Below are 13,668 nucleotides of genomic sequence, written 5' to 3' on the forward strand. Positions count from 1 at the left end.
AAATTCAAGTTTAGAGAAGCACTATTACGAAAAGGTCTCAAAATAAGACTAAATACTAGAATTTCTTATGCTTGGAGAATACTGGCACCAATCACCAACCGATGTTCTTCCCAGGACAACATAAACGGCAATGCTTTCGGACAAAGTAGCATAATTGGTCGCTAAGTTGATACATTGGTTCCAGTTCAGATGATATCACACAAACCTACATACATATCAGATGCATTTGCAAGCATAAGCAGGTATGTATGGAGTGCTATCGATCACAAGACGAAAACCAAACTGAAGCAAATTTTGGATAGCAATAGACAGGCATTGAGAATTGTCGATAAACCCATCACCGTTGACAAAAATTGCCCCTCCTCCTGAATTCCAGAGAGCTCCAAGTTCACAGACACAGGTTCTTATTACTGTTGAAACTTACAGTAATAATATTAGTCACATTCCTTTCCAATTGCCAAAGATACCAAAAATTGCAAGCAGTTGCACCCAACAAAAAACTCAACATACTTTCTGGTTTCCCCTCTCGATCTACAACACGAACCCACTAGGTAGGTAGAATTATATCCTAACGTATCGAATCTACGACTCTGAGGCGAACAAAAGGGCAGAAAGAGCCACATCACCTCGCCGGATTCAGTCGAGCCACCCGGTCTGCCGGAGCACGGCGTCGCGCACCCGCCGGAGGTCGCGGCCCTTGAGCGTGCGTCCGGCGCCCTCGAGCATGGAGAACGGGGCGACGGGGCCGGCGCCGCCGGCGGACGCGCGCGCGACCATCTCGTGCGGGGGCAGCATGGCGGCGTCCCCGCGCCGGAGCTCGTCCTCGTCGTCGCCGGCGGCGGCCTCGTCCCACTTGTCCATGGCCGGCTTCCGGGGCGGGCGGACGGGCACCTTGACCGGGGCCGACTGGTGGTACTGCGGGGCGGGCGCGCGGCTCCTGGGCCGCGGGTTGGCCGGGATGGCCCAGGCGGCGGAGGGCGGGGGCTGGGTGGGGGACAGCGAGCCGCCGCCGGATGAGGCCGAGGCGGCGGCGGCGGCGATGGTGGCCTTGCGGCGGAGCAGCGCGGCCGGGATGGCGTCGGACGCGGCGGCGCCGCGGCGGAGCAGCAGGCGCTTGTCCCCGTCGTGCAGCGCGGCGAGGAGGCCGAGGTGGGCGTGCGGCACCCGGGCGGCGGGGCTGTCGTCGGGCGGGGCGGCGGCGGCGGCGTCGGAGGAGGAGAACATGAAGTCGTCCTCGTGGAACTCGTCCCCGGCGATGAAGGACGGCTCCGTGGGGGAGGAGGAGGGCGAGGAGAAGAGCCCGACGAAGCGCTCGGTCGCCGGCGACCGGCGCGGGCGGTAGTCGTCCATGGTGGGCGCCGCTCCGGCCAGCGGGGGGTTCAGGGCTCAGGGACGACTGGGAGGCGCGCGCATGCGGGTGCGGGTTGAATCGAGGGCCCCGTGGGCGGGCTCGGGCCCCAGCGGCGGTGGAGGAGAAGGCAAGGCGAGGTCTGGTGGTGAAGTTTGGATTTTTATGGGCGGCGACGCGAGGCGAGGCGAGCCCACCCACCCACCCACCGTTTCTGTTCTGTTGTATGGGGGCGGGGGACGTGGCGGATACGGATGGTGGAGATAAGGAAGATGGATTGAATCTGGGCAATGTACTATACTATCCGTTGGATTGATGAATTTGGTTTGCTTTTCGATCAGGTTAAATGCATCCATCGGTGAATCTTAAACTAACTCCGCAGGTCGTTGATGGTTCGTATGATTCTGAGACTCTTGGATATTTTTTTTTTGACGTACTGAGACTCTTGGATTAGAATCTGTCAATTCCAACAATGTTTTGAGAATGGCTATGCGCACGCTGGCTGATCAAGACATCTGATCGGCAGGCTCAGTTGCTCCATAGGCCATACCCGTGTGATTCACTTGCATGCTTCTTCTTCATTGCCTCCAGGACTAGCAGAATGCATGTACGAAGCACCCCTACATGAGTAGGGTAGATATGATGTACACGGTCCCCGAGATGGACATTCGAGCCATATGGCTCACTCTCTTGCTACGATTTAGATGCCATCAAGATGGATCAAACGAAGAAAATTCTAAAGATAATGGATAGGTGCATGAACAAAGCATTTAGTTTGACCGCAACAAAATTACCAAGTCACCGCAATAACTATTCGCAAAAAAAAAAATAGTCACCGCAATAACAAAAGGTATCTTATGCAACAACCTTGTAAAACCAATACAACAAAGTGGGAGATGGGTGGTATATACTTATTGCTCGTAACTTGGCTCATACACGAGTTTGGTGCAAGAGATACATCTTCCTTTGAAAACTATTAAAAAAATCTTGGATAATCGACAACCAGAGTGTTCAAAGCATTAGCTACATACGTAGTTAATATTATTTGGCGGATAGTAGCGTGATAACTTAGATCGGATCTAAAAAGATATCATCTAGATTTGGGTGAGGAGCGGGGCTTCCTTGAAAATAAATATATTTGATAAATTTCAATGAGTGGTAACCGAAATATTAAAATCATTGATTGTTTGGAGAAGATAGCTAGAGACTATCGTGTTGACGGAATCTTAGCGGAATGGGATATGTTTTAGAGGTAAAGGTGTGGAATAAGTTGTAACCAATCAGGCTTACATATAGGTTCGATGCAAGGAGTAATGTTTCCTCCAAAATGATAATTGGAAGGATTGAATGGTTGCTAACAAAGAATGGTTCGTTTGTTGGTCGTTCAGAAAGATAAGAACCATGGATCGAGTCTATGAAGGTAACCGTCGAGAGCTGGCATCAAGACCATCTAATTTTGACCCATTTATGCCAAAGATTGTGGCTATCTTGTTAATGTAACTAATGCTTGAGATTATTGAGTTATCGTCTTTCTAAATGAAGTACTATCCGAGAGTAGCAAATGGCGTGTTCGATAAGTGTCTAAATGAAAAGTTTTAGTGGCCTATCCGCCGAAGAGGTTGGTGGAAATGATTATGTATTAGATAAATATAGGTCATTAATCATGTATCATGTGGTATTTGTATCCTCTGAATGGTAACATTCCATTTTTTATTTTCAATCTCTTTTCAACAATCTTGGTGGGAAATTGATGGCATAAACACCATATAACAATGATGGTATTACTTGTGAGTGATTGCTAAGGATTATTCATTGGGTCGAAACTAATATTAAAAGCTTGTATCATGAGTTGGTGAGAGGGTATTGTGAAAGTTTACCTAGTCCCCTCGGTGCTCTTTTATGATTAATGACAAATGATTCACTAGGTAATGTGTTTATAACTATATACATGTGCATCGTTCCAAAAACATTGTATAATCAATGGTTGTCGATCCCTACAAATTGATAATGAAGAATGACTTGAAGATATAAGCTATATTATAGATAGTTTTTGCGCCTTTAGAGGCTCCAATGGCAGCATTGAGTATAAGAAACACCGTACAATATAAAGAGGGGTAAAATATAAAAAAAGTGTTCGATGAATCTTGATGATTACTCAGTTACAATTAGCCTTGTAAATCTCTTTCGGATACCTCGACTTATTCTTGGTGATACAGACTAGAAGACGCAAGTACACAAATTTGCATCTAGTTTGAGGGTTGAGAACTTGGATGAACTAAGTTATCGGACCCTCATTGGGTTTCAATAGTGGTCGTAACAGTTTGAAGTTGGTGCTATCAAGAATGGTAGCTGTGTCTAGAGTTAGGGAAACCATGTTCTTTCAGGTTGCCATAGGTGTCATGCTTTAGAAGTCTATGTTACGATTTTGAAGTAAGTGCATATGGCCGGGATTAGCTCATGTTCAATGTAGGAGTTATGCCCTATAGGCAATAATAAAGTGTTCATTATTAGACTCCAATTTTTGTGCTTAAAGTTTATTCTAATATGCAATAACTACTTTGTGTCTTGAATATTAGATTCAAAGGAAAACTCATGAGCACGTGTATAAGAATGAACGAACAAGTGTTCCTAGTCCCGCCTCCAGGAAATAGCTCATTTGTTGTTTGATGATCATGTTTTCCTAATCATGAGTATTGGTAATACCGACAACAATGTGAGTAGATTGTTGATAAGAACAATGGTATTGAACTGATCCAATTTTATCGGATATACCATGAGAGGTTGTTATATGATTATAGTACTATCCATGCGCAATCTTATGAAACAAATCTTTATACCAATGAGAGTATCAAGAGATCTCATTCCGGAAGACAGGTATTTGTTACCATCAGAAGTCTAACGTAAAATAAGGCGAGAAAGGTGGTAGTCATTGTTATAAAAGCGACAAGCAAATAACGAAGAACGAAACAAGAATACACGCAGGGGACACAAGATTTAACGTGGAAAATCCCTTCCAACACAGAAGGGGGAAAAACCACGGGCGCCAGCCAGCAAAACTTCACTATATCGGTGTTGCGGTCAGAAACCCACCAGCGGGCAGCGACGGGCAACACCGTAGAGCCGGGAATCTCCCAGGACTGCGGCTGGCCCTGGTCCCTCCGAGCGACGGCCCGCAAAGCCTTCGGCACGCACGTCCGATGCTGATGCAGGGCGTGCCACCCGACCTATACCTGGTCGGAAGGTGTTGGAGAATGCCTCGCTTAGTTTCCTGCATGGCATACACGTAAACATTAAATACGAGCCTCGATCGGCTCTCGGGTTGTCTCGTGAATCGGCTCAAAGAGCCGATCCACCCATGATGCGTACGAGGTGTACGATCAGATGGTGGTCCTGCTTGATCAAAGCAAAGCTAAAACGACCTACTACGATTTGGGGTTTTCATCGCATAATCGGAACGTCCTACTCGTGATTGGGCCTCGCGGCCGCATACGGTGATCGTAAGCCGATCCTAGATAGGGCCTAAAAACCAACACGAGGTTGATCCCCGGAACATCCTGTCTAGGGTTAGCAAACTACACCCTACGCGCCGCTGGATCCTCCAACCCTTTGTAAGGCCTAACCATGCAGATATTAAACTAATCCTTGAAGAACAAGGAGCAGTCATAACGGATCGGATCTACTAAACAATGATCAAGCGGGGTGCCGCCCTCACACCCAAGATAGGTGTAAGGGCGGCTAGATGCCTAAGGGTTGCACGACGATAGCATATGACACGAAGAACAATGCTAACCCTAAAACATCTATGATAACTACGTTGCTCGCCATCAAAAAGGCTTCAGTACGAGCAATGCATGGACGACGAGTAAACGTGTGCTGCCTAGATCGCAAGATGCGATCTAGGCAGCATGGTGCTTACCCGGAAGAAACCCTCGAGACGAGGGAGTTGGCGATGCGCCGAGATTGGTTTGTGGTGAACGTTGGTTGTTGTTTATTTCATAAACCCTAGATACATATTTAAAGTTCGGGGGACTTTCTAATTCAGGCGTGCACCTAACCGTGCACGGGTTAAACTCTAACTTCTAAACGATACGTATCCTACTATGTTACAGATACACGGGAAAACTAGCCCAAACTTGGTATACAAGGCCGATTCATGTATTCCTTCTATGTATATTCTTCAAAACCATCTTCAATCGCGGCCCACCTCTGATCCGGTCAAATTCTGGTGATAACACATGCCCCCCTGGTTTTGGAAATGACATTTCCAAAATCATTACGCTTTTCCTTCGTCGGGTCATGTCGTGGCGTCTTGCCTCCTTGACTTTATCACCAATCTAAAAAAATCCATCTTAAAATGAAGGAATGCCTTCACTTAACTTTGCCGATAGTCAGAGTCAAGCACTCCCCAAAAGAGCCGATGCTATCACATCAGCCTCTATGATAAAACAGGAGTAAGGCCAACCTAACTGCCCCTCCAAACGGTAACCTGCGCCCTCCGTCTGAGAAAGCAAACTCAGATCCCCAAATCGCCGCCCAGGCAGCTCCACGAATCTCAGATCTCAGCCGCGACGTCTCGAGTCCTCAGCGCATCAAATGGCGGAATCATCCAACGCCAACGCCATGGTCTCCGGTCTGAAGGTAATCCTCAACAGCCTCCTCGTCATGCGCATCAATGTTAGGAGTAAACAGCAACACCTGAATTAATGTTCTATTCCATCATCAATTTTAGGTTTCAGACATCCTGCTGCCGCACCCTTCTCTCCCAAACTCCATGTGTCTTGGCCCCCGTTCTTCCGAGAGTCCCGCTCACCTAATTTCATGCGAAGCCAATAGGATCCCCTTCGTGAATCAGAATTTAGATTTGACTTCCTGGGCCGACTGCCTGCGAGCCTGGCCTAATCCTCCCGAAGGTTGGGTGGCATGGTACAGTAGAGTGTCTAAGACACACTATGCTACCTGGGACTCGATAGGGATAGCCGATGCCTTATCATTATCATTGTCTCCTCTCGAAAAGAACGAGAACATCTTGAAGACCATCGGCTACTTTTGGTCTGATGCACTGAACTGCTTCATGTTCGGCCATGGCCCCATGACACCAACTCTGCTGGACGTGGCCATGATCACAGGCCTAGACATTTCATCCCCAAGCCCCTCTCGCCTTTAAATTGCCAAAGGTCCCTTTCACCCTTTCCTCCAAAACAGAGTGCACAAGTCAGGGTGCCTACCTCAGGCGTTATATGAAAACCAAAGGCCACTGTGATGAAAGAGAGCACACGGCTTTCTTGAACTTCCGGTTGGAGCACTTCATATTTTGCGGTCCTTCACTTGCCCCAACCAAGAACTACCTCTCCTCGGCCTATGAACTCGCCAAAGGTACTCAACTTGGCCTTGGAAAACTCGCTCCTTGGAGAAGTCTATCGATCTCTTCAGTCGATGTCTGTCAAACTGTTCTCCCAAAGGACAGTCAAAACAGGAGGCCCCTGGTGGTTTATTCAATTATGGGCTCAATTGTACTTTCAAAATCAAATCCCAGATTTCCCACCTCTGGCCACCTGCACCTTCCCAGATGAGAATGGGAAGGAAATCCGATGCACTAGCTATGGCCAAGCTCTGTACAGTCTCCCAGGCAGCAGGCTGATCCCCAAGGAAGCAGCAGAGTGGTTCAAGATTTTCTTCCAAGGCCTGGACAACCCCCTGTTCTTCCCCTATAGTGAATCGGAAATCTTTGAGAACCCAGTCTCCTTCCGATTAGACAGTCTTGCCGATGACGCCAGCACCCAGCACCTGTACTCCATCATGATCCGTCCTTGCTTTCTCCCAGTTGGCATGAGTACCTCAAACAGGATCATAAAGCCTGGTTACGAGTCTTACCAACCGGTGGTAGTAGCCCGGCAGCTTGGCCTCGGGCAAGTGCCCCCACACTTCTTTCTCCACCACCTGACAGCAAGCAGGGCTGAATTGCCCGACATTATTGCGGCCAAAGGTGTTATACCTTCTTCGACGCTCTGGCCATTCCCATTCCTCATAACCTCCGTTTTACCACCACTACCGATGGCTTCGAGACCTGGTGGTCGATGTGGAAGACTCACGCCTTCAGAAGAGCTCTAGGACCGTTGCTGAAGCAACTCGATGCTGAATACGACGTCCCTGCACACCAGGTACCATTATATATAAATTACCGGCAATGGCTCATGATGATTGTCTGTAACCTGACTTTATTCTTTGGCAGCAACAGGATGGCCCAGAGCCCACACAAGCCGACGGTTCCCCATTCGAGTTCCTTCCACCAGCTCCGGTAGTTCTCTTCTGTCAGAGCTCGCCACCCTTGAAAAAAGTCATAATGCAGAGCCAACCGATTTCACCGAAATCGGCTCCCAAGAGTAAAGCATCCTCACGGTCGGTTGCCCCCGAGCCTCAACCCGGGCGAGGAAGGCGAGTGAGGAAAGTAGGCCGTCGGAAAAACCACCGAAGCGCAAAGCTCCTGTCCAAGCAAGCTTGCATGTAAGCTGACTCGTGTCTTGACCAAACACATCTGCCTTCCCAATCTTTGTAACATGGTTGTACCTCTTCTTTCAGACTTCCACTGAAGAGAACTACGGTGAGGGAGCACAGTCCAGCCCAAGGGACTCCTCCCCGGGCGATTCAGAGAGGTCCACCACACAGAGCCAGACGGTCTCACCAGCGTCGGCTTCTAGGAAAAGGTCAACTCCCGAGCCTGCTGACCTTCAAGCTCCGGTCAAAACGGGGTCACGAATGAAGCGTCGATGCGTCAAAAGGGCTCGCACAGGCCCACGAGTTTCCTCGCCGAGCCAGGAAGTTTCAAATGTAACTATCTCAACAGCTCATATTCCACACCGTCCTGTTGCTAAATGGATTGGCTCACCATTTCCTTTGCAGACTAATGGGACCTCTAGCGGGGACGTTGAAGAGGTACCGATGCCATCTGCTACACTCGGCCTATCCAACTCGCCGAGCGTGGCTGACCAAGTGGCTAACCTGGCCCAGTCTACCGCAAAGCCGATCGTCACAACATCGGCTGCCCTTCCTTTCTTGGGGGAGGTACGCTCCATTCTCTCGGGCCTACCCTTTTCCTTTGTTGTATGCTCATACTGCTCTTGTTCGTCTATCAGGGTTGTGATCCTTCAAGCTTGCTGACGTTCGATCCCGACTCCATCGAGCCAGCTACTTCCAAAGTAGGTGAAGAGCCAAACCCTAGCGCGGTTCATGGCCCGCTCCAGCGTCTCAAGGTTTTGCTCTCCTCCTCGGTCGAAACCCTGGTCGACAACCCTGAGGCAATCAAGGGCATCCTCGAAGACATCCAGCCCCGTCTCCCGGTGACGCTGCAGGTTAAGCTTTGGCCGGCTGTGACTTTGTCGGTTTTCAGGTCAAGGGTGCAGTCGGCTCGTGATACGTCTCCGACGTATCGATAATTTCTTATGTTCTATGCCATATTATTGATGATACCTACATGTTTTATGCACACTTTATGTCATATTCGTGCATTTTCCGGAACTAACCTATTAACAAGATGCCGAAGTGCCGGTTCTCGTTTTCTGCTCGTTTTTGGTTTCGAAATCCTAGTAACGAAATATTCTCGGAATTGGACGAAACAAAGACCCGGGGGCCTATTTTTCCACGGAGCTTCCGGAAGACCGAAGAACATACGAAGTGGGGCCACGAGGTGGCGACACCACGTGGCGGCGCGGCCTAGGGGGCCCGCGCCGCCTATGGTGTGGCCCCCTCGTCCGGCCCCCGACTCCGCCCTTCCGCCTACTTAAAGCCTCCGTCGCGAAACCCACGATGCGAAAAACCACGATACGGAAAACCTTACCGAGACGCCGCCGCCGCCGATCCCATCTCGGGGGATTCGGAGATCTCCTCCGGCACCTCGCCGGAGAGGGGATTCATCTCCCGGAGGACTCTACACCGCCATGGTCGCCTCCCGGAGTGATGAGTGAGTAGTTCACCCCTGGACTATGGGTCCATAGCAGTAGCTAGATGGTTGTCTTCTCCTCATTGTGCTTCATTGTTGGATCTTGTGAGCTGCCTAACATGATCAAGATTATCTATCCGTAATTCTATATGTTGTGTTTGTCGGGATCCGATGGATAGAGAATACCATGTCATGTTAATTATCAAGTTATTACATATGTGTTGTTTATGATCTTGCATGCTCTCCGTTTCTAGTAGAGGCTCTGGCCAAGTTTTTACTTTTAACTCCAAGAGGGAGTATTTATGCTCGATAGTGGGTTCATGCCTGCATTGACACCTGGGGAAGTGACAGAAACCCCTAAGGTTGTGTTGTGATGTTGCCACTAGGGATAAAACATTGGCGCTATGTCCGAGGATGTAGTTGTTGATTACATTATGCACCATACCTAATGCAATTGTCTGTTGTTTAGCAACTTAATACTGGAAGGGGTTCGGACGATAACCTGAAGGTGGACTTTTTAGGCATAGATGCGAGTTGGATGGCGGTCTATGTACTTTGTCGTAATGCCCAATTAAATCTCACTATACTTATCATGTCATGTATGTGCATTGTTATGCCCTCTCTATTTGTCAATTGCCCGACTGTAATTTGTTCACCCAACATGCTTTTATCTTATGGGAGAGACACCTCTAGTGAACTGTGGACCCCGGTCCATTCTTTAATACTGAAATACAAATCTGCTGCAATACTTGTTTTACTATTTTCTCCGCAAACAATCATCTTCCACACAATACGGTTAATCCTTTGTTACGAGCAAGCCGGTGAGATTGACAACCTCACTGTTTCGTTGGGGCAAAGTACTTTGGTTGTGTTGTGCGGGTTCCACGTTGGCGCCGGAATCTCCGGTGTTGCGCCGCACTACATCCCGCCGCCATCAACCTTCAACGTGCTTCTTGGCTCCTCCTGGTTCGATAAACCTTGGTTTCTTTTCGAGGGAAAACTTGCTGCTGTGCGCATCATACCTTCCTCTTGGGGTTGCCCAACGAACGTGTGAAATACACGTCATCAAGCATATTTTCACGGCGCCGTTGCCGGGAGATCAAGACACGCTGCAAGGGGAGTCTCCACTTCTCAATCTCTTTACTTTGTTTTTTGTCTTGCTTTATTTTATTTACTACTTTGTTTGCTGCATTATATCAAAACACAAAAAAAATTAGTTGCTAGCTTTACTTTATTTACTGTCTTGTTTGCTATATCAAAAACACAAAAAAAAATTAGTTTACTTGCATTTACTTTACTTGATTCATCATGTTTCCTTTTGATTTTACCGCAAAGAACATACCGGTAGGACAAGGGTCTATAATTGGGAGGAACAATATAGAAGAAGTTTTCACCCATGTTAGTACCGTTGAAGATTTCGAAGATAGACACTTGGTAGACCTTGCTCCCACTTATGAAATTGTCTGCTGTTGCTTTAGTTCGCTCGTTGGAAACTAAATTTGTTAATCTCAATCCTATAATCCAACACATGTTTCTTACACTTGGTGATATGGAAGAGGGGAAAAGAAAGATTTTGTTTTAGAAACCCTTCTTAGAGAATTTGGTGGTCTAGCAAGAGAAGCTAGAAAGGTCTTTGCTAAATTTAATATGCTTGGTTCTCATACTAATTTTGTTAGTCTCCTTGAAAAGATGGACATGGATAGAATAAGATACACTAATAATATTAATGATGGTGGGGAGATCAAAGCACCAATACCATGTAAACTCCTAGCTATGAATGATGCACTAGAACATAACTATGCTTGGCTTGTTCCTGAAAATTTGTTTGATGAGAGTAGCAAGCCCAAGACTAATGAAAAGGGAGACGCTGAAACTTATGTATCCAATATACTATGCATGGTTGAGAAAACTCCAAACCCCGCTGTAGGTGCACCACCTTTCGATGTTACTTGAGTTACACTTTCTGCGCCTAGCTGAAAGGCGTTAAAGAAAAGCGCTTATGGGAGACAACCCATGTTTTTACTACAGTATTTTTGTTTTATATTTGTGTCTTGGAAGTTGTTTACTACTGTAGCAACCTCTCCTTATCTTAGTTTTATGTTTTGTTGTGCCAAGTAAAGTCTTTGATAGAAAAGTAAGTACTAGATTTGGATTACTGCGCAGTTTCAGAATTCTTTGCTTGTCACGAATCTGGATCTATCTCCCCGTAGGTAGCTCAGAAAATTACGCCAATTTACGAGCATGATCCTCGGATATGTACGCAACTTTCATTCAATTTGAGCATTTTCGTTTGAGCAAGTCTGGTGGCCTAATAAAATCCATCTTTACGGATTGTTCGTTTTGACAGATTCTGTCTTTTATTTCGCATTGCCTCTTTTGCTATGTTGGATGAATTTCTTTGATCCACTAATGTCCAAGTAGCTTTATGCAATGACCAGAAGTGTTAAGAATGATTGTGTCACCTCTGAACATGTGAATTTTTATTATGCACTAACCCTCTAATGAGTTGTTTCGAGTTTGGTGTGGAGGAAGTTTTCAAGGATCAAGAGAGGAGTATGATGCAATATGATTAAGGAGAGTGAAAGCTCTAAGCTTGGGGATGCCCCGGTGGTTCACCCCTGCATATATTAAGAAGACTCAAGCGTCTAAGCTTGGGGATGCCCAAGGCATCCCCTTCTTCATCGACAACATTATCAGGTTCCTCCCCTGAAACTATATTTTTATTCGGCCACATCTTATGCACTTTGCTTGGAGCATCGGTTTGTTTTTGTTTTTTGTTTTGTTTGAATAAAATGGATCCTAGCATTCACTTTATGGGAGAGAGACACGCTCCGCTGTTGCATATGGACAAATATGTCCTTAGGCTCTACTCATAGTATTCATGGCGAAGTTCTTCTTCGTTAAATTGTTATATGGTTGGAATTGGAAAATGCTACATGTAGTAACTCTAAAATGTCTTGGATAATTTGATACTTGGCAATTGTTGTGCTCATGTTTAAGCTCTTGCATCATATACTTTGCACCCATTAATGAAGAAATACTTAGAGCTTGCTAATTTGGTTTGCATATTTGGTTTCTCTAGAGTCTAGATAACATCTAGTATTGAGTTTTGAACAACAAGGAAGACGGTATGGAGTCTTATAATGTTTACCATATGTCTTTTATGTGAGTTTTGTCTGTACCGTTCATCCTTGTGGTTGTTTCAAATAACCTTGCTAGCCTAAACCTTGTATCGAGAGGGAATACTTCTCATGCATCCAAAATCCTTGAGCCAACCACTATGCCATTTGTGTCCACCATACCTACCTACTACATGGTATTTATCCGCCATTCCAAAGTAAATTGCTTGAGTGCTACCTTTAAAATTCCATCATTCACCTTTGCAATATATAGCTCATGGGACAAATAGCTTAAAAACTATTGTAGTATTGAATATGTACTTATGCACTTTATCTCTTATTAAGTTGCTTGTTGAGCGGTAACCATGTTTACGGGGACGCCATCAACTATTCTTTGTTGGATATCATGTGAGTTGCTATGCATGTCCGTCTTGTACCGAAGCAAGAGAGATCTACCACCTTCATGGTTGGAGCATGCATATTGTTAGAGAAGAACTTTGGGCCGCTAACTAAAGCCATGATTCATGGTGGAAGTTTCAGTTTGGACACATATCCTCAATCTCATATGAGAATAATAATTGTTGCCACATGCTTAATCATTAAAGAGGAGTCCATTATCTGTTGTCCATGTTGTCCCGGTATGGATGTCTAAGTTGAGAATAATCAAAAGCGAGAAATCCAAAATGCGAGCTTTCTCCTTAGACCTTTGTACAGGCGGCATGGAGGTACCCCATTGTGGCACTTGGTCAAAACATGTGCATTGCAAAGATCCGGTAGTCCAAGTTAATTAGGACAAGGTGCGGGCACTATTAGTATACTATGCATGAGACTTGCAACTTGTAAGATATAATGTACATAACTCATATGCTTTATTACTACCGTTGACAAAATTGTTTCATGTTTTCAAAATAAAAGCTCTAGCACAAATATAGCAATCGATGCTTTCCTCTTTGAAGGACCATTCTCTTTACTTTTATGTTGAGTCAGTTCACCTATCTCTCTCCACCTCAAGAAGCAAACACTTGTGTGAACCGTGCATTGATTCCTACATACTTGCATATTGTACTTGTTATATTACTCTATGTTGACAATTATCCATGAGATATACATGTTACAAGTTGGAAGCAACCGCTGAAACTTAATCTTCCTTTGTGTTGCTTCAATGCCTTTACTTTGATTTATTGCTTTATGAGTTAACTCTTATGCAAGACTTATTGATGCTTGTCTTCAAGTACTATTCATGAAAAGTCTTTGCTTTATGATTCACT

General features: G+C 46.1%; 1 protein-coding gene across 1 annotated transcript; it reads right to left on the reverse strand.

Moving 5' to 3' along the window:
- Positions 1-75: 75 nt before the first annotated feature.
- On the reverse strand, positions 76-1,350 carry LOC124669241. Its single transcript, XM_047205896.1, has one exon. It carries the CDS (start codon positions 1,348-1,350, stop codon positions 637-639), a length of 714 nt encoding a protein of 237 aa, XP_047061852.1. The 3' UTR covers positions 76-636.
- Positions 1,351-13,668: the final 12,318 nt, after the last annotated feature.

This window comes from Lolium rigidum, chromosome 7 (assembly GCF_022539505.1).
Source record: "Lolium rigidum isolate FL_2022 chromosome 7, APGP_CSIRO_Lrig_0.1, whole genome shotgun sequence".
NCBI classification, from domain to species: Eukaryota; Viridiplantae; Streptophyta; class Magnoliopsida; order Poales; family Poaceae; genus Lolium; species Lolium rigidum.